This window comes from Girardinichthys multiradiatus, chromosome 22 (genome assembly GCF_021462225.1).
Source record: "Girardinichthys multiradiatus isolate DD_20200921_A chromosome 22, DD_fGirMul_XY1, whole genome shotgun sequence".
NCBI lineage: Eukaryota > Metazoa > Chordata > Actinopteri > Cyprinodontiformes > Goodeidae > Girardinichthys > Girardinichthys multiradiatus.
Genome location: NC_061814.1, coordinates 41,574,078 through 41,595,495, shown reverse-complemented (window position 1 = coordinate 41,595,495; position 21,418 = coordinate 41,574,078). Strand labels below are relative to the sequence as shown.

The window sequence follows — 21,418 nt, the reverse complement described above, 5'->3', positions numbered from 1 at the left end:
GCGCTGATCACGTGACTGAAGGCGGAAGTTTTATTTTAAACAGCTTGACCTCAGAAGCATGAGAAAGACATGCTTGTAGGATTTTTGTTTTATTCTACCTTCCTAAAGGCGAATAGCATCCGTTGCTTGTTATGGATAATAATTTGTTGCAGTGGAAAAGCCGAGGCCAGGTAACTGTTCACTGCAGGGTTTAAACATGCAGAGCAGCAGCACAGATTGTTGGTACACTGAACTCTGTTTCCACAGTCTTTCCTCAGCCGATTGAGGACTTGGTTTAATCTCCTGGATGCAACCCTGCTGCTCTCCTCTGATGTGGGTAACAGTCACTGTGGAGATCTGCTCTGATGTTGGCCTGATCATAATAATCTGCTCTGTCTGGTCTCCTCAGGCTGAAATACTTAAAGCTCATGCTCTGCTTGGAAGTAAAGAAAGGCTAAATGAGAAGGTATGAGTGTGTTTTAGTGGCTGAAGTGCATTCATTAGGTGGTCTGGAAACAATGCAAACCTTTAATGTCTGGTTTTGTGTCTCTGACAGGATGAGGCTGCAGTGACCCTCTCACTTGTAGGTGTTACAAGAAACAGCTCGGATAAATCTGATTTGACATGTATTTTTTCCACTGTTACTGGAATGACTGCAGATATGTTTCCTGGAGATACTATAATGATTTGTGCATCTGATGCTATTTCTTCCACTTTGTTTACAGTCTTCCTTTCACCCGGATTCTGGTGCTGCTCTTCCACTTATTTTCCGCCCTCCAGGTAAGAGTGTTGATTTTTACATTTTCCCACGTAAAGAAATGATGTACAACGTACAGGTGTGTCATCAATGAATTTGATTATAATTAAATAATCCATACATCCTATCAGGATTCAGAACCCCTGGGGGTCCCTCATGTGGACCTCTATAAAACCAATGCCAAGAAGCAGCTTACAGCTGATCCACATCCACTTTGAACCCATTCATCCCTCTTTTCCTCCTATCACACACCTCACCGCTGTCTTACTGCACTAACCTCACACCTGACTTCCTGTCTGGCCAACCTATCATGTGCTTTGTCACATAAACTATGTCCTGTACCTTCATGGCAGGTACTGTAGAGTTCCATCAGGCTTATATTATCTCATCACTCTCTTTAGCTGGAGTTGCTAGGTGTTCAGTTACTCTGCGCCAGGTTCACATCTACTACTCAGATATGTTCAGCAGCAACAGGAGGATGTTTCTAGATGCATCATAGCACCATGATTTAACTCCTTGAAGTACATTTCTGAAACATCTACGCCTCACATGGTGTATTTTGTATCTTGTAACAAATCGTTTAAAAAATGGTGACTTTCACTTTCTCTCCTTTTTTTTTCCCCAGCATATTTTCCAATATCAGGACCTCTGGTATGTGTTTATATCCCATATCTCCATCAGAGGAAATAAATATTTGATCCCTCGTTAAATTGGAACTTTGCTAACTTACAAACAAAGGAACAGTCCGGGACTTTTTTAATGGTTTATTATGAAGAGAAAATGCCGGAGAAAACACATTACATTACAGTTAAAAATACATTTTAATCTCCGTTAGTGAAATAATAATCTGATCCCCGAGCAGAACATGATCTGTGACTAGATGGAAAAGCTTGTGTTGCCAACTGAAGCAGGAAGATGGTTCTTGTAGCGGGCCACTGGTTTTCCATACATCTCAGCAAGGATTTTGGCCAGCTCCTCCTTATAGAAACACTTCAGCTCCTTACAAAGATTTTCTGTAGGGCTGAGTTCTGGAGACTGGCTAGGCCGCTCCAGTTTTAGGGTACAAGATGTTATGGTACACCACCTCTCAATGAGGTCAAGTTGTCTTGTACCCTTAGCAGAAAAACTGCCCAGCTCATAATATTTCCACCTTTATCCTTGACTTCTTCCTCCAAATACACTCAGCTGAGCTAATGCTAACCAGCTTAATTTAGCAGCAAATCTAAGACGGGCCCACGCAGATGCACTTTCTGTAGCAGTGGGCTGCAAGGTTTCAAACCATAACTCTGTAAACCAATGATGTTCTTGGTGACCTTGGTTCCAGCTGCCTTCAGATCACCAACAGCCTCCTCCTGTGTAGCTGAGAGCAGATCCCTTGGCTTTCTTACAATCATCCTCACCCCACGAGGCAAGATCTGACCTGGAGATCCAGACTGAGGGTGATCTTCCATTTCCAAATAATAACAGCAACAGTTGTCACCTCCTCACCATCCTGCTGATGGTGTTGTAGCCCATCTCTGCCTTGTGCAGATCTACCGTCTTGTCCCTGACATCCTTTGACAGATGTTTGGTTTCACCCATGGTGGTAAATTGGTTAGAATAGAAAACTGATTCTGCTTTATACACATAAACTGAGATCAGGAGTATCTGTAAGTAATTAATTAATATATTGATTCATGTGTCACTTAGGCACATAAGCAGAAATCTGGCTGGGTTTGTTACATTGTTAGCCTCATGGCATAATTGCCTAAGTCATAGTTGAACTTTTTAACTAATATCAGCTGCTAAAAAGACATCTCCCTGTCCACAGGTCGTTGCGAGTCTTTTACCTCACAGCGCCGTCAAACCGGCTCTGTTTTGGCAGGTAATGATGCATGTTGCCTCGCATTTTTGTAATTCTGGCAATGATGATGAACTAAAATCATTTATGTTGTTTAAATGCATTCTTTTTAGTTTTTGCTTCAGAGTTACAATGCTGGGTTCAACCACATGAACAGGAATACTTCAGCGGAGGAGGTAATGTCTGCAAAACCTAAAAACCTGTCGTAATAATGTGTAATTCAACTTCAATGTCTCTTTGTCTCCAGGTGAAGAAGACCTCTTTGAAGCATCTTCTGCTCATCGCAGGAACAGTTTCCTACACAACATCTGTGGGGGTGTGTGCAGTCTTTGCAGGGGCGGTGACCTGATGTCCGAGTTCAAGTTTGAGGAGTTGCTTATTGAATTTTCTGTGTCTGTTATTTTAGGCCCTTCCTCAGATTTTAATCAACAGACTCCGTGTGAGAAGCCCCCCGCTGCAGATGTTCTTCAGGTCAATACTAACCATCCCACTGTCAGGTAAAGTTCTGAAATCGTACAAAATCACATCTCGCATGGGACTTTGCATATTTTAAACCTGTGAAAGGGAATGCGCAAATGTGAAATTTCTCATGGTAAAATAACATGAGATATGTGAAAGACATGCTCTTCACATGGCTAATGTGTTTTTGGACCAACAAACATGTAAGTTCCCATATGAAAACTATGATATTACACAGGAAACCCGTTGATTTCATGTGGTGCCTATGTAACATTTTAAATGGCTGAACTTACCAGCAACACACACAATCTTACACTAATCACTTTGGCAACTTACTGCCTTGCTCCAGCCATTTCAACATGTGTTGGAGAAAGGTGGAATCAAACGTCCATCTACTCTTCCCACTGATCCATAGCCATCCCACATGATAGACCTGGAATAATGATGACAAGAGGCCATCCCCAGTGTTCCCAGGAGCATCTGTGACTCCTGGACGGATCTTGTCTTGATGAAGCAGTGTTAAAACTGGGGGAATATAACGGGAAATACAGTAATTATGAGTCCGATTGTGTCATTTTTAATCAAGAAATCATGGAAATGTTGGTGTTAGATTTCACATGTGGAAGGTTTCCCCACATTGTTCACATTTGGAAATTATGTTTGTTATAACATGTGACACACCGCTGAAAAATTTACACATGTGAAATGTTTTCAAACGTGGCAAATATATTGTGTTATTAAGATGTGAAACACGTGGAAACATTTCACATGTCCTGACATCTTTCACATGTGAAAACTATCATGTTGTTGTATGGGAAGAAAATGTGGAAATAATAAAGTGTAGTAAGATGTGAAGAACAAGTGGGAAGACCTTTCACATGTAAAATGTTTTTGCGTGTTTTTCCTATGTGAAAAATATATCATGTTGTTCACATGTGGAAATAATACTGTGTAGTGACATGTGAAGAATAAAAACATTCTACATGTGCAATGTTTTTTGAATGTCTGGAAATTATATTGTGCACATGATAAACACATGGCAAACCTGTTCACATGTGCAATGGTTTTGCACGTTTTACATGCGAACATTATATCGTGTAGTTAGCATGTGAAACAAACCTAGACAACTTCTCACATGTGCAATGTTTTCCATATGTTTCACATGTGGAAATTATATGGCACATAGTAATGTGATAAACAGATGGCAAACCTGTTCACATGTGCAGTGTTTTTACCTATGTGTGTCACATGTAAAACACATGTAGGAAACTCTTCCGTGTTTGAAATATTTTCCTGCATGCAATGCACATGTGAACGTTTTTTCCTAATGTAAAAGACACATTCTTCAAATGTCACACCTTTTTATAGTGATTTACCTGTAGTGTTCGGTGTAATCCCACGTGGAACACGTGTGTCCGCATGTTTTTCCCGTGTTATCTGTGCATGTACCTCCCTTCAGCTGCTCTGGCCTTCTTCAGCGTCCTCACCATCAGAACCGAGGAGACCGAAATGGGGATCCAAGTGTTCGATTATAATGGAAACCCTGTTGGTATCTCCAAAGCAGCAGGAGAAAAGGTTCGAAGTGGAGCAAAAAAGGTGAAAGAAGACTTTTGATTGGACGCTTTCAGAATGACAAGTGAATTTGTGAATTTTATTAGGCTGTGTGGGAAACCGGGCTGTCGAGGGCAGTGCTGTTTGGGATGACCACTGCTGTTCCTAATCTGCTGGTTTTGCTCCTACAAAGGTGAGTCTGTTCTTTTTTATTTTTATTAGTTTCTCTTTCAGGTAACTGGCCAGTCTTTTTTTTTATAAAATCAGTCAAAATAACTTTATAGATTTTCTCCAATAGAACAACATCTGAGGTTCATGTTTTTCTATTTATTGTTCTATTTTACTGCAAACACTTATTTAGGTTTAAATTGACCCTTTCACAAACTCCCACTTGCCTCTGCCCCTGGTGACATCACATAATGCATACAATGTCTCATCAGTTCTGCTGATTAAGTCCATCTGTATTTTTCTTGTTTTTGTCCTTATTTGCATCATATCTGCCCAATTCCTCGATTAAAGGCGTTTATTGGTATTCTGTTTGGCTGCAGTGAACCTCTTGAACCTGGATTTCAGAAAAATGTGCCAACAATAAAAGGCATTGAAGTGTTTCCTGAAGACCAGGGTTGACTGGAATGGCCAGATTTCCTTATCAGATATCTTCAGAGACCATTTCAAGTTATTAAAAACCATACGGTCTGTTTAATACATTTGAATAAAATGCTTCTGAAGTCTGTTTCCTTCAGAGCTGCTGCATCAACTACTGCTTTTATCGAAAGTTGATTGTCAGACAGATGGATTTATAATGAGCTGAATCTTACCAGTTAGCCCCACCATGGGTACACCTGCAGTACAGTCCGTCCAGTTTTGTTTAAATTCATTTTCCCCTCACAGAACAAGATTTTTCCAGATCAACTCTCTGCTGGTGGCTCCGTGCCGCCACTTAAGCATCGCGCTTGTCTTCTGGTTGATGATTCCCGTCTCATTCAGCTTCTTCTCACAAGTGGGAACGGTGAGGTTCAGGGTCTTCTGCTCAGATTGGCTCCAATGTTTCCGTTGTGGCGACCCAGGCTGACTCCAGCATCGTTTTACAGATAAAACGCGAGAGCGTGGAGGAGGAACTGCTGGCCGGAGCGTTCGGTGAGGAGCTGTACTACCACAGAGGTCTCTGAGAAGCAGCTGGATGGCATCACTTTACCCAGAAACATCAAGAAGCTGGAAACGTCTCATTATATGAAAGTTTTAACTTATTAAACAAACTCATTTTGATATTAACTTTATTCAGTTGTTATATCGGGTTTCTTTTTATAACAAACATCATATTAAATCTGAAAAATACATTTACTTAAATTTTACATGATTATTGTGTAAACTTACTTTATTTGAGAGAATGAAGCACAAAAATGATCAATTGGCTGAAGGATAAAGCAAAATAAACATCAGTAAGGCGCTCGAAGCTGTAAAATCAATTAGCTTATTTAGGCATGAAGTAACACCTAAAGATGCACCGATCTGGCTTTTCCAGGCCGATACCAATAACCTGGTTACTTTGAGGTTCTGATTTGATTTTTTCAGGATTTCTTTAAAACACAAAAGAGAAAAACCTTTTGATAGAGGTTGTAGTTGTGAATCCAACAATTTGAAGATTATCACCATTTATGTATGAAAACACATGTCCCCAACCTGAGTCTGATTTTACTGAGCTGACAGAACTGCAGTAAAGTACAGTGGCTCTCCAAATTGTACAAACCCCTGTTAAAGCTTCAGGTTTTTGCGACCAAATTAAACTTTTTTCAGTCTATTAATGTAACAATATTCCCTTCAGCAAAAGAACACATCTGTATGATTAAAAAAAGACAAAAAATAAAAAGTTTAATAACCTGGTTGCATAAGTGTTGAGAGTTATACTCTATTGAAACCTTTATTTACACCTGCCACCAGTTATAGTGAATCTTATTAATCTGTAATAAAGTTCAGCCTTACTACTTTTCCTGACATTTGTATTCATCCAGAGAGGTTATAAAAAAAACAACAGGATCTCATTGTACAAGAAGTATCTGTCAGGAGAAGAGCATGAAAAAATCCACAGCTTTAGTGAAGACGGTCATCAACAATTGGGAGAAAAATGAGGACCACATTAACAAAAACTGGACGTTTTCCCTACATTGATTAAAACAAAGTACGGAAACGGGTCGGGGAGGTTCAGAAAAGTCTGACAATACCACCAAAGAACCTGCAGGCATTCCCAACAAGTACTGGTTCTGTTCTGCATGTGTCAGCACTCCCTTTTGTTTTCCAGACATCTGCATTAAGAAGTTGGGTTGTGAGACAGAACAATCTTCTAAAGAAAACATCCAGGCCTGGCTAAAGCCTCCCAGAACCTCATGAGGGAATCTTTTATGGCCTGAAAAAACTGAACTGAACTGAAGTTTTAGTCCACAGTTTCAAAAGGCTGATTTGGCCCAGAAAAGGCACAAAGCATCACCAAAAAAAGAGAAACTCATATCCACATGGTAAAACATGGTGGGGGTAGTATCATGCTCTGCAGTTACTTGTCTTCGGATGGATCTGGGGCTTTTGTCTTAGTGGATGAACTCAAATTTGTGCCATGTCCTGAAGACAGCTGTGGACAAGAGGTGTCCTCACAATGGATGGATTTGGAGAACTTCTGCAAAGCAGAGGGGGCAGATGTTACCAAGTCAAGATGAGGGCTGCTGACAGACTCCTCCCAAAGAAGACCGAAAGCAGAAACTGAATCAAAGATGGTTTAATAAAGTTTTAGTTAAGGGGGTGCACACTTTAAGAAATCTGGCTCAATCACCAGGTGACTGAGCCAGATTTCCCTCCTAACAGATTTATTTGTTTTCTGGCTGAACTTTACAGGATAAATGTCACATTAACAGCAGAAGCAGCTTGGGAATGATTTATCATGGTCTCAACAAAGTCAGAATTTAACAGGGGCGTGTAGACTTTTGAGCACTACTGTACATGCTGTTGGTTGAAGCATATATAGATCCAAAAATGGTGGTAGTTCAGTGTGTGACCAGTTGATCTCTGGTTGATCGGTGCATCTTTTACAAAATAACCAACACTGGTTAGTGAAAAACAAAACGCTGGACTGATTCAGAGGGGAAAACCAGGCGTGTACAACATTCGTTACAGTTAGATGAACAGAAGAGCTTCTGTTTACTAACTCAATTTTTTAATAGGAGCTCTGCACATGAGAATCATTCTCAGCTGCATAGATGCATCTCCCTGCCGGACTCATCACTGAGGATCTGATGTGTTTGAACAAGATGCTAGAATGTAGAGGATCCCATCAGGGGTACCGACCACAATAATGTTGGCACAGATATGACAACAGGCACGCCCCATCGGCTCATTCAGATGTTTTACCTAATGCTCCCCAGGCATCAACCAGCAGAGCTAGACCTCTTCCAGTTGCAGGTTCACTGCCTGTCAGAATAATTTATGTATAATTCTTACAGAAAATCCATGATAAATTCAAACCTGTGTACTTCATTCCTCTGTGCACCAGGAAAGAAGTTAAATTATGCATAATCAGTCCACCCTGGAATGATTTAAGTGAATGATAATAATGACAATGACATTCATGTCCATGATGGCAGGATGTCAGCTTCTCACTGGAGCTGCAGATTCACTTCCAGGACCACTTACTGTAAATCGTACTACAGACCCTTTGTTCTCTGGTGCATAGAGAAAAAACCACCAGGCTTAAAGGTGTTCATCTCAGCATAAAATGTTAATTATCAACCATGTGGAGTCTCCTCATGTTCACTCTCCTGTAAATATTAAAATCTGCTGCTAGAGATGTTTTCCTTTTCTCACCTTAAGGTTTGAGTGCAGGAAGAAAAGCCTTTGAGGAGACAGAAGTGTCCAGGTTTACCCAGCACAGCTCTGCCCATCCTGCTTGTATCTTGAGTTTATATCCGTAAGAGTTGCTCTGCAGCTGCCAGATGAAAGAGGAAGTTCTCAGTGGCCGGGGGGAAATGATGCTGCTTTAAAACTTCCAGTGTGATTTTAGAGTCTTCACACTCATCAGCCAGGGCGAACAAGTTGGTGAGGACTTCTTTTGTTTTGATGGAAATGTCCTGTGAAGTAAAGTTTGGTTGTTAGGATAGATTTAAGGTAAGGTAAGGTTACTTATATAGCGCTTTTCAGTAGCAAGACACTCAAAGCGCTGTACATACAATTACAATACAATCACAAAGAAAATAAACACAGAAAAACTAATCAAATGATACTACAATCCTTCTGAGAAATCTAAAAAGATTAAGATTGACGGCCTGGTGAGAGGCAAGCGGTTCTGTGCGGGTTCTCACCTTAATGACTTGACTATCGGATCTCTCAGCATCCTCTGCAGACTGGACGATGACTTGAGCAATGTCCTTGTGCAACTTCCCCATCGTCATAGCCTCTGTGGTGAAATGCTGAGCATTAATCTGAAGGCATCAAAAGAAGCTTGGAAATGCAGGTGCATCACAATGAATCTATCTTTATTTATTTTGGTTACTCAGTCGACAATGTTCAATTCCTTTTATATAGATTTATTATAGACAGAGTGTTGTATATCAACGAATTAATGTTAATGTTAATGGAAAGTTTAGTGGACAGAAAAAGTGGGGTAGAAAAGGGGACACAGGCAACATGGAGAACCACAGTCTTAAGAGGTTTGTGAAGTGAAGCTCATTTAAGAGAAGCAGATGAAACCCCAAAATTCAGTTTCGCATATAAGATAGGACCTATAAAAATGATTTAAATACAAAACCTTGAACCGACTGTAAGGTATGTCTGTGTACTGTACAGTTGATGCACTCAGTTGTTGGTCTGGGCTCTTTTTGCATGAATTATTGCGGCATGGCATGGAGGCGATCAGTGTGTGGTTCTGCTGAGGTGTAATGGAAGCCCAGGTTGCTTTAATAGGAGCCTTCACATCATCATTGTTGGGTCTGGTGCCTCTCATCTTCCTCTTGATAATACTTCGTAGATTCTCCATGGTCATTAAAGCAAATATTGGTACTTTCTGTTGTGTGGACAGGTGCCAAAATGAAATTAGCATCTCCATAAAGCTTGTCAACAGAAGGAAGCATGAAATGCTCTAGAATTTCCTGGTAGATGGCTGTGTTGCCTGTAGAATTCACAAAACCCAGTGGACCAGAACCAGCAGATGACATGGCACCTCAAATCATCACGGACTGTGGAAACTTCACGCTGGACTTCAAGCAATGTTGATTCTGTGGCTCTCCACTCTTCCTCCTGACTCTGGGACTTTGGACCAACGAGCAACAGTCCAGTTCTTTTTCTCCTTAGCCCTGGTAAGACACATCTGTCATCTGTCTCTTGTTCAGGACGACACAGGAATGTGACAGCTTCAGCCCGAGTCCTGGAAACGTCTGTGTGCGATGCTTCTGAAAGTTCAGATTCTAGCTGCAGTCCAATCACCGAATTTCCCCCAAACTCTCAGATGGTCTTTGCTTCACAATCCTCTCAGGGCTGTGGTTATCCCTGTTGCTGCTGCACTTTTTTTTCTTCCTCTACACATTTTCCTTCCACCAACTTTTCATTCCTATGCTTGTAAAACAACAAACAGCTTTGTTAGAAATGACCTTTTGTGGCCTTGCCTCCTTGTGTCAAGTAACCAGTTCTCTCTGTGATTCCATAGGTCACAACAACAAATAATTGTATTAATATTCCTTTTTTATTGGACATATGCAGATTTTTAAATATTAAATTCCAGAGAAACTTTGGGTTTTTATTAGCTGTAAACCGTAGTAATCCAAATTATTAATTTATAATCCAAATTATAAATTAATAATATAGATTATTTCTAGGATGATCTGCCATCTAGATACTCAACATTGTTGTATTGTTGTACACCCCCCACTGTTGTTGGCTTTTGTTTTAATAAATCATTAAGATTAGGAAATTACCATCATATGCTCCTACTTAAATGCTCTATTTTTATAAAATTATATCACCAAACATCCATAACATTTTGTGAGTTGTGTATAATGTACTCAAAGCTCAAAGATTAGAAATATATTTGGCCTTACAAGTCATTTCTTTAAGCTTCATGAAGAGCCACTTGCTGGTCCAATTGCACACATGATAACTCAATCAATTAAATATGGAATAGTGCCATCAGCATGGAAGATAGCCAGAGTTACCCCAGTATTTAGGACGGGAGACCTATAAGTATTTTGCCAATCTCTAACATTGCAGAGAAATGGATTGTTGCACAGCTAACAGAACATCTAAATAATTGTCCAGGTTTCCTCAATCCAATGGAGTTTGTTTTTAGGAAGCATCATTCCACAGATACTGGCACGTATTACTTTCTAAAAAATCTAAAAACACCAGCTAGATCATGGTGGCTTTGTGGGTGCTGTATTCCTTGCCCTGAAACGTGCTTTTGATACCATCAATCATAAAGTTCCTCTAGCTAAATTAACTGATTTTAATTTCTCTAATAGTACCCTCTGCTGGAAGAAATCATACATGTTTAACAGAAAACAAGCAGTTCAAACAGAAAATTCACAGTCTAGATTTCTTACATGCTCAGCTGGAGTCTCACAAGGCTCAATACTGGGACCAGTTTTATTTATTGTTAATGATATGCCCAATGTTTGTAAAATGTAAAAATACAATTATATGCTGATGACACAGTATTGTATGTTCATGTAAAAACAAAAAGTGAAGCTGCCACTGTTGTCTCTGGTGCCATGACTCTTGCTCATTTCTTAACATTAAATAAACAGTCTGCCTGTTTTTCTCTGGGCCGCAAGCGCAAGGCGAACAACCGTCTGTGCTTGTAAATGGAGAGAGATTAGATGTGGTTGAACAGTTTAAAGATCTTAGAGTTGTTTTTGATTCCCATTTAAATTTCAAGCAGCATGTAAAGAAAATCTCACATAATATTAAGTATTAATTTGTCAAACTTCAAATATATAAGACCGTCTCTGACTTCAGAAGGACAGGTTTATATGCATATCATGATATTCAGACATATCAGTTACTGTTATATTAAATGGTTTCACACTACAGAGGTCACTCTGGATCCCTTCCCTTAAAGTCTCTCTTCAAAAAAACGCTGAAAATTCTTGACAAAAATCTTTACATGATCACTATTTTACCATCTTAAGTAAATACGACATCTTGGACTTCGATAGCCGTCAGATATTCATGGATGATTGCCTTGTTTTCAAAGTATAAATTGGACTTTCTCCTCCTCCTCTAATGGAGCATAACTAGCTCTTGTGTTAATTCTGGCATATTTACATTAATGCTTTAAGATAATATGTTAATGTGGACTGTCCTAATTTGAATAAAATAAATAAATAAAATAAATAAATAATCACTGTATTATAAATCTGTGTAAAATGGATTTTACTCTTTGAACTAAATTACTAAAATAAATACATATTAATTAAAAGCCAGCGGTATATTGCTTTCTCTTTCGAACACAGCATACCTTTGGCACCCTGGGACACTGTGATCACACTATCTGGGAGGTTCACAAACACATCAAACAAGTCCGATCTGTTGCTCACTTCGGGATCCACAAATCCTGCTATGTACCCTGTGCAGAAAGGAAACATATTGGCACGTCAATAATTAATTTTCCCTTCATTAGATAACGGAGCAGATGGGAGATCATCTGAGGGTTCACAGAAGTTTCCTGTTAATTGGAACAAGCAGCAGGCAGCCTCACCAGGGCATTTCTTTAAGTCCTCCAGTTCAGCATCAGTCAGATGCACATAAGGATGCAGGATGTACCAGTCTTTTCTGTGCCACGTCAGAGCTGGCAGAACTCTGCTCAGAAAGAGGGTCGGGGGTCAGAAACACGCGACAACATTCCTCACAGTAAAGTGAAAGTTAATGTGTCCGATGTACCTGGTGAACTCTAACAGCGCTTCAATCCGAGGATGATGAACCACAATCCTCTTCTTCAGCATCAGGGCGGTATACAAGATGATGGTCTCCATGCCGAACTGAGACACAACATCTGAGAAGAGACGAGGGAGCACAATCCCGGCTCATCATGCTCAGATTTTTTAAAGAACCACTTTCTCAACATCAGAGGTCAATATGACATGCTTATAAAAATGTGTTGATTCAGTTATTAAGGTTTTTACTGGAAATTCAACTTATTTCTTTGACTGAATAAAGCTGAGAAACTGGGAGGTCGCAATTTCGTCAGTGAAATGCTTCAAAGGGACAGTCTTCATCCCAGAGAGACAATCATAAACAGGAGATCTGGTGTCAACCCACTCACATCATGTCAGGAATGTTTGTGAAAGAAAAGAAAAAAAATGTCCATTTGCAATTGTTTTGTTTCTAATACTGGAAAAAATGAATACTGGTCATAGGAAGAAGTACACAGCAGGTCTTATTTAGTTGTTTATTTTTACATTACATCACATACACCTCTGCATATAATCAATAATGATTCTATGGATCTGGTCGGAAAATAATTAAGATGAAAGCGAAAACAGTACAGCCGACTCTTGGACAGTCTTACCTTTGATTGAACCCGCCAGGTACGCCTTTCGGACATCGTAATCTTTGATGAGAAACGAGCCGTTTTCATCATTCTGACAGATCCCCTTAGTGAGCACGGTGATGTAAGCCTCCATCATCTTCACTGGATTGCCATGTTTGATGTACATCCTGAAAAACAAATGTTATCACTCTAGTAAGCACTGACCCTGAGCGCTGAAATAAAGTGGGAATGTATTAGGTCAAACTTTACCTGCAGAGTATTCTGCTAAGAGCAGCATATTTCTCAGGGTTAAAGTCTTTTGCAGTGACAGCTATTGAAAAATGGGTGACCTTCAAGCCGAAGAAACAGACAAACATCAGCACAGATATATATTTTCTGAGATGTTGTGAGAGAGACACTGCTGGGTGCTGCCAGGTCAGTACCTTGTTCAGTGCTGTCGGCTCCTGCACCTCAACTGTGGTGATGTAGTACCAGGTGCGGCTGAACTGGCCAAACACCAAGGTGTGGAAATCACGGCTGTCCTGTGTCAGGCAACACTTGCTGAGCAGGAGATGCCTCAGTTCAGGACTGATGGAAGGATAACACCACACCCACAACGTGTCTCCATTCACATCTTTCTCTGGTGGCGGAAACATTAAATCAACAATAAGCTTATGGTGCAGAGCGGCCCGTTTTTACAGTAAACCCTTCCAACTTTTCCAAAAAAAATTCAATGAATTTATGTGGCAAACGCAAAGAGGAGCATAGCTGTGAAGGTCAGATATAGGTCTGTTAGGCCTCCAACAGATTTTCTTCAAGGACTGCTGTGTACATTGCTCCATCCATTTTCCAACAACCTTAACCTGCTTCCCTGTCCCTGAATAAAAGCATCCTCACAGCATGATGCTGCCACCACCATGTTTCACAGTGGGGAAGTGGTGTTCAGGTTTATATGCAGTGTTCGCTTACAACTCTATCCCTAACCTGTCTGGTGTGCTCCTTGGTCGAGGCGACTTCTGAAGGTGGTTGGTTTTGGATGGAAGGGTCTTCATGTCACATTTTCAGAATTTTCTTTGTAGAAAACTGAAATTTATAAAGAAACATATGAAAATGTACCTTTACCTCCACAAAGGTAAATTACCTTTGACCTCACTAGTTCTAGTGAGAACACTGCTGCCCGCGTCCTCACTAGAACTAAGACAGTGGAGCACATCGGCCCGGTTCTAAAGTCCCTACACTGGCTTCCTGTAGCTCAGAGAATAGACTTTAAAATACTTCTGTTAGTCTATAAATCATTGAATGGTTTAGCACCAAAATACATTACAGACTTGTTGTCAGTGGATCAACCACCCAGACCTCTCAGGTCTTCTGGCTCAAATCTACTCTGCAGAACCAGAACCAGAACCAGAACCAAACATGGAGAAGCAGCTTTTAGTTCTTATGCTCCACTAATCTGGAATAAACTCCCAGAAAATTGTAAAAGCGCCTAAACCCTAAGTTGCTTTAAATCAAGATTAAAAATGTATTTGTTTAGAGTGGCCTTTAAATGTATTATCAGAGAGATCAGAGAGCCCTGCTCCTGCTGATGAAGCACATCTGGGTCACACTGGTGTCATGTGATCTCCCAAAAGTCTTGAAGCGCCAACTTAGGCTGTTTGAATTAGAACACACTTAAATAACAAAAGAAAATAATCCGAAAAAATAAAAACTTACCAATTAATCCGACGCTCAACATCAGCTGCGTCTCAGTTGTTGCCATGTTCCATGCCAGTGAGAGACCGCGGTCGGTAAGAGTTCACAACTGCAGCAAAAACACCAGAAGTCTCCAAATTTACCCCAGAAGATCCTCCAGAGCTGCTCTAATGGTCAAATATCTGAATACGCTGCTGATAGATCAGTAGGACCGATTAGGCTAAGCCTGGTCAATGGGTTGGGAAAATTCAGCTGTCAATAGACTCTGCAGAACCTTCTTCCCTCTTCCGGGACCTGAAGAGGGCGGAGCCACGGTGCTCACAGCCAATCACAGCTTGCCATTAGGAAGCTCTGTCGGTGCATTCAAGGTAAGTGGAATTATATTATATTATATTATATTATATTATATTATATTATATTATATTATATTATATTATATTATATTATATTATATTATATTATATTATATTAGTCTGGTTTCCTTTTTTATTTCGAATGCTAGAGGTAGTGATTTTAGATTATATCTGCGAAGGAACATGCGTTTCTCAAACGCAGCCAGATGAATTTTTGCTATATAGTAAAAATAAAAAATGTATGTCAGATTAAAAAAAAAAACTTCTCATATTTAGACAAATTATTGTCTGTAGTTTTTTGTTTGCAACTGCAACTTTACCAAAACTAGGCAGATCTATCTATCTATCTATCTATCTATCTATCTATCTATCTATCTATCTATCTATCTATCTATCTATCTATCTATCTATCTATCTATCTATCTATCTATCTATCTATCTATCTATCTATCTATCTATCTATCTATCTATCTATCTATCTATCTATCTATCTATCTATCTATCTATCTATCTATCTATCTATCTATCTATCTATCTATCTATCTATCTATCTATTCATTCAAATTTTACCCTTTCTTCTGACAGCATATTTATAAGGGTGGTCTTTGCCAAAACTAAAAGTGTTTTGAAACAGTGACTGGGATTTCAAACAGATATTGAACGCATCACAATGGAGCGCATCCGGGAACTTTGTTTACCCGGCTGCCAGTTTAGTTGAAAATCCCCGTTTAGGAAGAGTAGACATGAGATGGTGTAATCTTTTACACAGCTCAAACACACATTGACATCTACTGGACAAAAAAGGCCTGATTAATATAATATGCATGATAGATTGTTGAATTGCCAATATGTTATGAGATTGCTAAACTAAAGTAGATGTACATCCAAAAACTGAAAGAAAAACATTTCAATTTAGTCAGGTTCAACATGCAGTCATTTCCTTAACAGATAAGGGTCATGTAGCTTGCCAACTGTTTGACAGACATTGTTACCTTATTTGGAGAGATTTTAGTTTCATAAGCAGTCCTTGTTTCTTGCAATTTAAAATATTTTCCAACAATGTCAGTGCTCATGTCAAATTTATATACAGGACAGACCAAAAGTTTGGACAGACCTTCTCATTCAAAGAGTTTTCTTTATTTTCATGACTATGAATATTGTAGTCGGTCTACGTTCCTACCATCACCAATGGCGATGAACTTTGGGTCATGACCGAAAGAACGAGATCCCGGATACAAGCGGCTGAAATGAGCTTCCTCCGTAGGGTGGCCGGGCACTCCCTTAGAGATAGGGCGAGGAGCTCGGCCATCCGGGAGGGGCTCGGAGTAGAGCCGCTGCTCCTCCACATCGAGAGGAGCCAGTTGAGGTGGCTCGGGCATCTATACCGGATGCCTCCTGGACGCCATCCTCGGGAGGTGTTCCAGGCACGTCCCACGGGAGGAGGCCCAGGGGACGACCCAGGACACGCTGGAGGGACTATGTCTCTCGGCTGGCCTGGGAACGCCTTGGGCTCCCCCTGGAGGAGCTGGAGGAGGTGTCCGGAGAGAGGGACGTCTGGGTGTCTCTGCTGAGTCTGCTGCCCCCGCGACCCGGTCCCGGATAAGCGGAAGACGACGAGTACGAGTACGAGAGAATATTGTAGCTTCACACTGAAGGCATCAAAACTATGAATTAACACATGTGGAATTATATACTGAACAAAAAAGTGTGAAACAACTGAAAATATGTCTTATATTCTAGGTTCTTCAAAGTAGCCACCTTTTGCTTTGATTACTGCTCCGCACACTCTTGGTATTCTGTTGATGAGCTTCAAGAGGTCGTCACCTGAAATGGTTTTCCAACAGTCGTGAAGGAGTTCCCAGAGATGCTTAGCACTTGTTGGCCCTTTTGCCTTCACTCTGCGGTCCAGCTCACCCCAAATCATCTCAATTGGGTTCAGGTCCGGTGACTGTGGAGGCCAGGTCATCTGGCGCAGCACCCCATCACTCTCCTTCTTGGTCAAATAGCCCTTACACAGCCTGGAGGTGTGTTTGGGGTCATTGTCCTGTTGAAAAATAAATGATGGTCCAACTAAACGCAAACCGGATAGAATAGCATGCCACTGCAAGATGCTGTGGTAGCCATGCTGGTTCAGTATGCCTTCAATTTTGAATAAATCCCCAACAGTGTCACCAGCAAAGCACCCCCACACCATCACACCTCCTCCTCCATGTTTCACGGTGGGAACCAGGCATGTAGAGTCCATCCGTTCACCTCTTCTGTGCCGCACAAAGACACGGTGGTTGGAACCAAAGATCTCAAACTTGGACTCATCAGACCAAAGCACAGATTTCTACTGGTCTAATGTCCATTCCTTGTGTTCTTTAGCCCAAACAAGTCTCTTCTGCTTGTTGCTTGTCCTCAGCAGTGGTTTCCTAGCAGCTATTTTACCATGAAGGCCTGATTTACACAGTCTCCTCTTAACAGTTGTTCTAGAGATGTGTCTGCTGCTAGAACTCTGTGTGGCATTAACCTGTTCTCTAATCTGAGCTGCTGTTAACCTGCGATTTCTGAGGCTGTTGACTCGGATGAACTTATCGTCCGCAGCAGAGGTGACTCTTGGTCTTCCTTTCCTGGGGCGGTCCTCATGTGAGCCAGTTTTTTTGTAGCGCTTGATGGTTTTTGCGACTGCACTTGGGGACACTTTCAAAGTTTTCCCAATTGTTCAGACTGACTGACCTTCATTTCTTAAAGTCATGATGGCCACTCATTTTTCTTTACTTAGCTGCTCTTTTCTTGCCATAACACAAATTCTAACAGTCTATTCAGTAGGACTATCAGCTGTGTACTGTATCCACCTCCGGCACAACACAACTGATGGTCCCAACCCCATTTATAAGGCTTGAAATCCCACTTATTAAACCTGACAGGGCACACCTGTGAAGTGAAAACCATTTTAGGTGACTACCTCTTGAAGCTCATCAACAGAATACCAAGAGTGTGCGGAGCAGTAATCAAAGCAAAAGGTGGCTACTTTGAAGAACCTAGAATACAAGACATATTTTCAGTTGTTTCACACTTTTTTGTTCAGTATATAATTCCACATGTGTTAATTCATAGTTTTGATACCTTCAGTGTGAAGCTACAATATTCATAGTCATGAAAATAAAGAAAACTCTTTGAATGAGAAGGTGTGTCCAAACTTTTGGTCTGTCCTATATATACAGGGGTTGGACAATGAAACTGAAACACCTGTCATTTTAGTGTGGGAGGTTTCATGGCTAAATTGGACCAGCCTGGTAGCCAGTCTTCATTGACTGCACATTGCACCAGTAAGAGCAGAGTGTGAAGGTTCAATTAGCAGGGTAAGAGCACAGTTTTGCTCAAAATATTGAAATGCACACAACATTATAGGTGACATACCAGAGTTCAAAAGAGGACAAATTGTTGGTACATGTCTTGCTGGCGCATCTGTGACCAAGACAGCAAGTTTTTGTGATGTATCAAGAGCCACGGTATCCAGGGTAATGTCAGCATACCACCAAGAAGGACGAACCACATCCAACAAGATTAACTGTGGACGCAAGAGGAAGCTGTCTGAAAGGGATGTTCAGGTGCTAACCCGGATTGTATCCAAAAAACATAAAACCACGGCTGCCCAAATCACGGCAGAATTAAATGTGCACCTCAACTCTCCTGTTTCCACCAGAACTGTCTGTCAGGAGCTCCACACGGTCAATATACACGGCCAGACTGCTATAGCCAAACCTTTGGTCACTCATGCCAATGCCAAACGTCAGTTTCAATGGTGCAAGGAGCGCAAATCTTGGGCTGTGGACAATGTGAAACATGTATTGTTCTCTGATGAGTCCACCTTTACTGTTTTCCCCACATCCGGGAGAGTTACGGTGTGGAGAAGCCCCAAAGAAGCGTACCACCCAGACTGTTGCATGCCCAGAGTGAAGCATGGGGGTGGATCAGTGATGGTATGGGCTGCCATATCATGGCATTCCCTTGGCCCAATACTTGTGCTAGATGGGCGTGTCACTGCCAAGGACTATCGAACCATTCTTGAGGACCATGTGCATCCAATGGTTCAAACATTGTATCCTGAAGGCGGTGCTGTGTATCAGGATGACAATGCACCAATACACACAGCAAGACTGGTGAAAGATTGGTTTGATGAACATGAAAGTGAAGTTGAACATCTCCCATGGCCTGCACAGTCACCAGATCTAAATATTATTGAGCCACTTTGGGGTGTTTTGGAGGAGCGAGTCAGGAAACGTTTTCCTCCACCAGTATCACGTAGTGACCTGGCCACTATCCTGCAAGAAGAATGGCTTAAAATCCCTCTGATCACTGTGCAGGACTTGTATATGTCATTCCCAAGATGAATTGACTCTGTATTGGCCGCAAAAGGAGGCCCTACACCATACTAATAAATTATTGTGGTCTAAAACCAAGTGTTTCATTGTCCAACCCCTGTATATATATATATATATATATATATATATATATATATATATACTCGTACTCGTACTCGTACTGGTACTCGTACTCGTCGTCTTCCGCTCAACAGAGACGCCCAGACGTCCCTCTCCCCAGATACCTCCTCCAGCTCCTCCGGGGGGAGCCCAAGGCGTTCCCAGGCCAGCCGAGAGACATAGTCCCTCCAGCGTGTTGTGGGCCGTCCCCTGGGCCTTCCTCCGGTGGGACGTGCCTGGAACACCTCCCGAGGAAGGCGTCCAGGAGGCATCCGGTACAGGTGCCTGAGCCACCACAACTGGCTCCTCTCAATGTGGAGGAGCAGCGGCTCTACTCCGATTCCCTCCCGGATGGCCGAGCTCCTTGCCCTATCTCTAAGGGAGTACCCGGCCACCCTACGGAGGAAGCTCATTTCAGCCGCTTGTATCCGGGATCTCGTTCTTTCGGTCATGACCCAAAGTTCATGGCCATAGGTGAGGGTAGGAACGTAGACCGACCGGTAAATCGAGAGCTTCGCTTTTCGGCTCAGCTCTCTCTTCACCACAACAGACCGGCACAGCGCCCCCATTAATGTGGCAGCTGCACCGATCCGTCTGTCGATCTCCCGCTCCATTCTTCCCTCACTCGTGAACAAGACCCCGAGATACTTAAACTCCTCCACTCGAGGCAGGAACTCCCCTCCAACCTGAAGAGGACAAGCCACCCTTTTCCGGTCGAGAACCATGGCCTCGGACTTGGAGGAGCTGATCTTCATTCCGGCCGCTTCATACTCGGCTGCGAACCGCCCCAGTGCATGCTGTAGGTCTTGGCTAGAGGGGGCCAGCAGGACCACGTCATCTGCAAAAAGAAGAGACGAAATCCTCTGGTCCCCAAACCAGACCCACTCCGGCCCTTGGCTGTGCCTAGAAATCCTGTCCATAAAAGTTATGAACAGGACTGGTGACAAAGGGCAGCCCTGCCGGAGTCCAACATGCACCAGGAACAGGTCCGACTTAATGCTGGCAATGCAGACCAAACTCCTGCTCCGCTTGTACAGAGACCGGATGGCCCCTAGTAAAGGGCCCCCGATTCCATACTCCTGGAGCACCCCCACAGGGTATCATGAGGGACACAGTCGAATGCTTTCTCCAGGTCCACAAAACACATGTGGACCGGTTGGGCAAACTCCCATGAACCCTCGAGTACCCTGTAGAGGGTATAGAGCTGGTCCAGTGTTCCACGGCGAAAACCACACTGCTCCTCCTGAAGCCGGGTTCGACTATCGGCCGGACTCTCCTCTCCAATACCCTGGCGTAGGCCTTACCAGGGAGGCTGAGGAGTGTGATCCCCCTGTAGTTGGAACACACCCTCCGGTCACCCTTCTTATGTAGGGGGACCACCACCCCAGTCTGCCAATCCAAAGGCACTGTCCCCGTCCGCCACGCAATGTTGAAGAGGCGTGTCAACCATGACAGCCACACAACATCCAAAGACTTGAGGTGCTCAGGGCGGATCTCATCCAACCCCGAAGCCCTGCCACTGCGGAGCTTTTTAACCACCTCGGTGACTTCAGCCTGGGTGATGAAAGAGTCCAACCCCGAGTCCCCAGCCTCTGTTTCCACCAGTAAATGCGTGATGGCAGGATTGAGGAGATCTTCGAAGTATTCCTTCCACCGGCCGATAATGTCCCCAGTCGAGGTCAGCAGCTCCCCACCTCCACTGTAAACAGTGTTGGCGAAGCACTGCTTCCCCCTCTTGAGGCGCTGGATGGTTTGCCAGAATCGCTTCGGGGCCAACCGGTAGTCCTTCTCCATGGCCTCACTGAACTCCTCCCAGGTCCA

At 42.3% G+C, this 21,418-nt stretch overlaps 2 protein-coding genes across 3 annotated transcripts; one reads left to right on the top strand and one right to left on the bottom strand.

Moving 5' to 3' along the window:
- On the top strand, nucleotides 1-5,863 carry sfxn4 (sideroflexin 4). Of its 2 annotated transcripts, none has more exons than XM_047351627.1 (14): nucleotides 1-170; nucleotides 247-312; nucleotides 389-445; nucleotides 536-562; nucleotides 705-759; nucleotides 1,362-1,387; nucleotides 2,547-2,600; nucleotides 2,690-2,752; nucleotides 2,824-2,892; nucleotides 2,983-3,073; nucleotides 4,495-4,610; nucleotides 4,694-4,779; nucleotides 5,478-5,595; nucleotides 5,678-5,863. In XM_047351627.1, exons 1-14 carry the CDS (start codon nucleotides 132-134, stop codon nucleotides 5,753-5,755), a joined length of 945 nt encoding a protein of 314 aa, XP_047207583.1. In that variant the 5' UTR covers nucleotides 1-131; the 3' UTR covers nucleotides 5,756-5,863. The 2 variants fall into 2 exon arrangements, with proteins under 2 accessions (XP_047207583.1, XP_047207584.1); XM_047351628.1 differs by having other exon boundaries at nucleotides 5,478-5,600.
- Nucleotides 5,844-15,086, bottom strand: dennd10 (DENN domain containing 10). Its single transcript, XM_047351626.1, has 9 exons — nucleotides 14,800-15,086; nucleotides 13,530-13,726; nucleotides 13,357-13,436; nucleotides 13,126-13,274; nucleotides 12,498-12,609; nucleotides 12,316-12,416; nucleotides 12,076-12,183; nucleotides 8,927-9,021; nucleotides 5,844-8,695 (listed from the first exon to the last, which is right to left on the bottom strand). The coding sequence occupies exons 1-9, from the start codon at nucleotides 14,843-14,845 to the stop codon at nucleotides 8,528-8,530; spliced, it is 1,056 nt and encodes a 351-aa protein (XP_047207582.1). The 5' UTR covers nucleotides 14,846-15,086; the 3' UTR covers nucleotides 5,844-8,527.
- Between the last annotated feature and the right edge of the window lie 6,332 nt (nucleotides 15,087-21,418).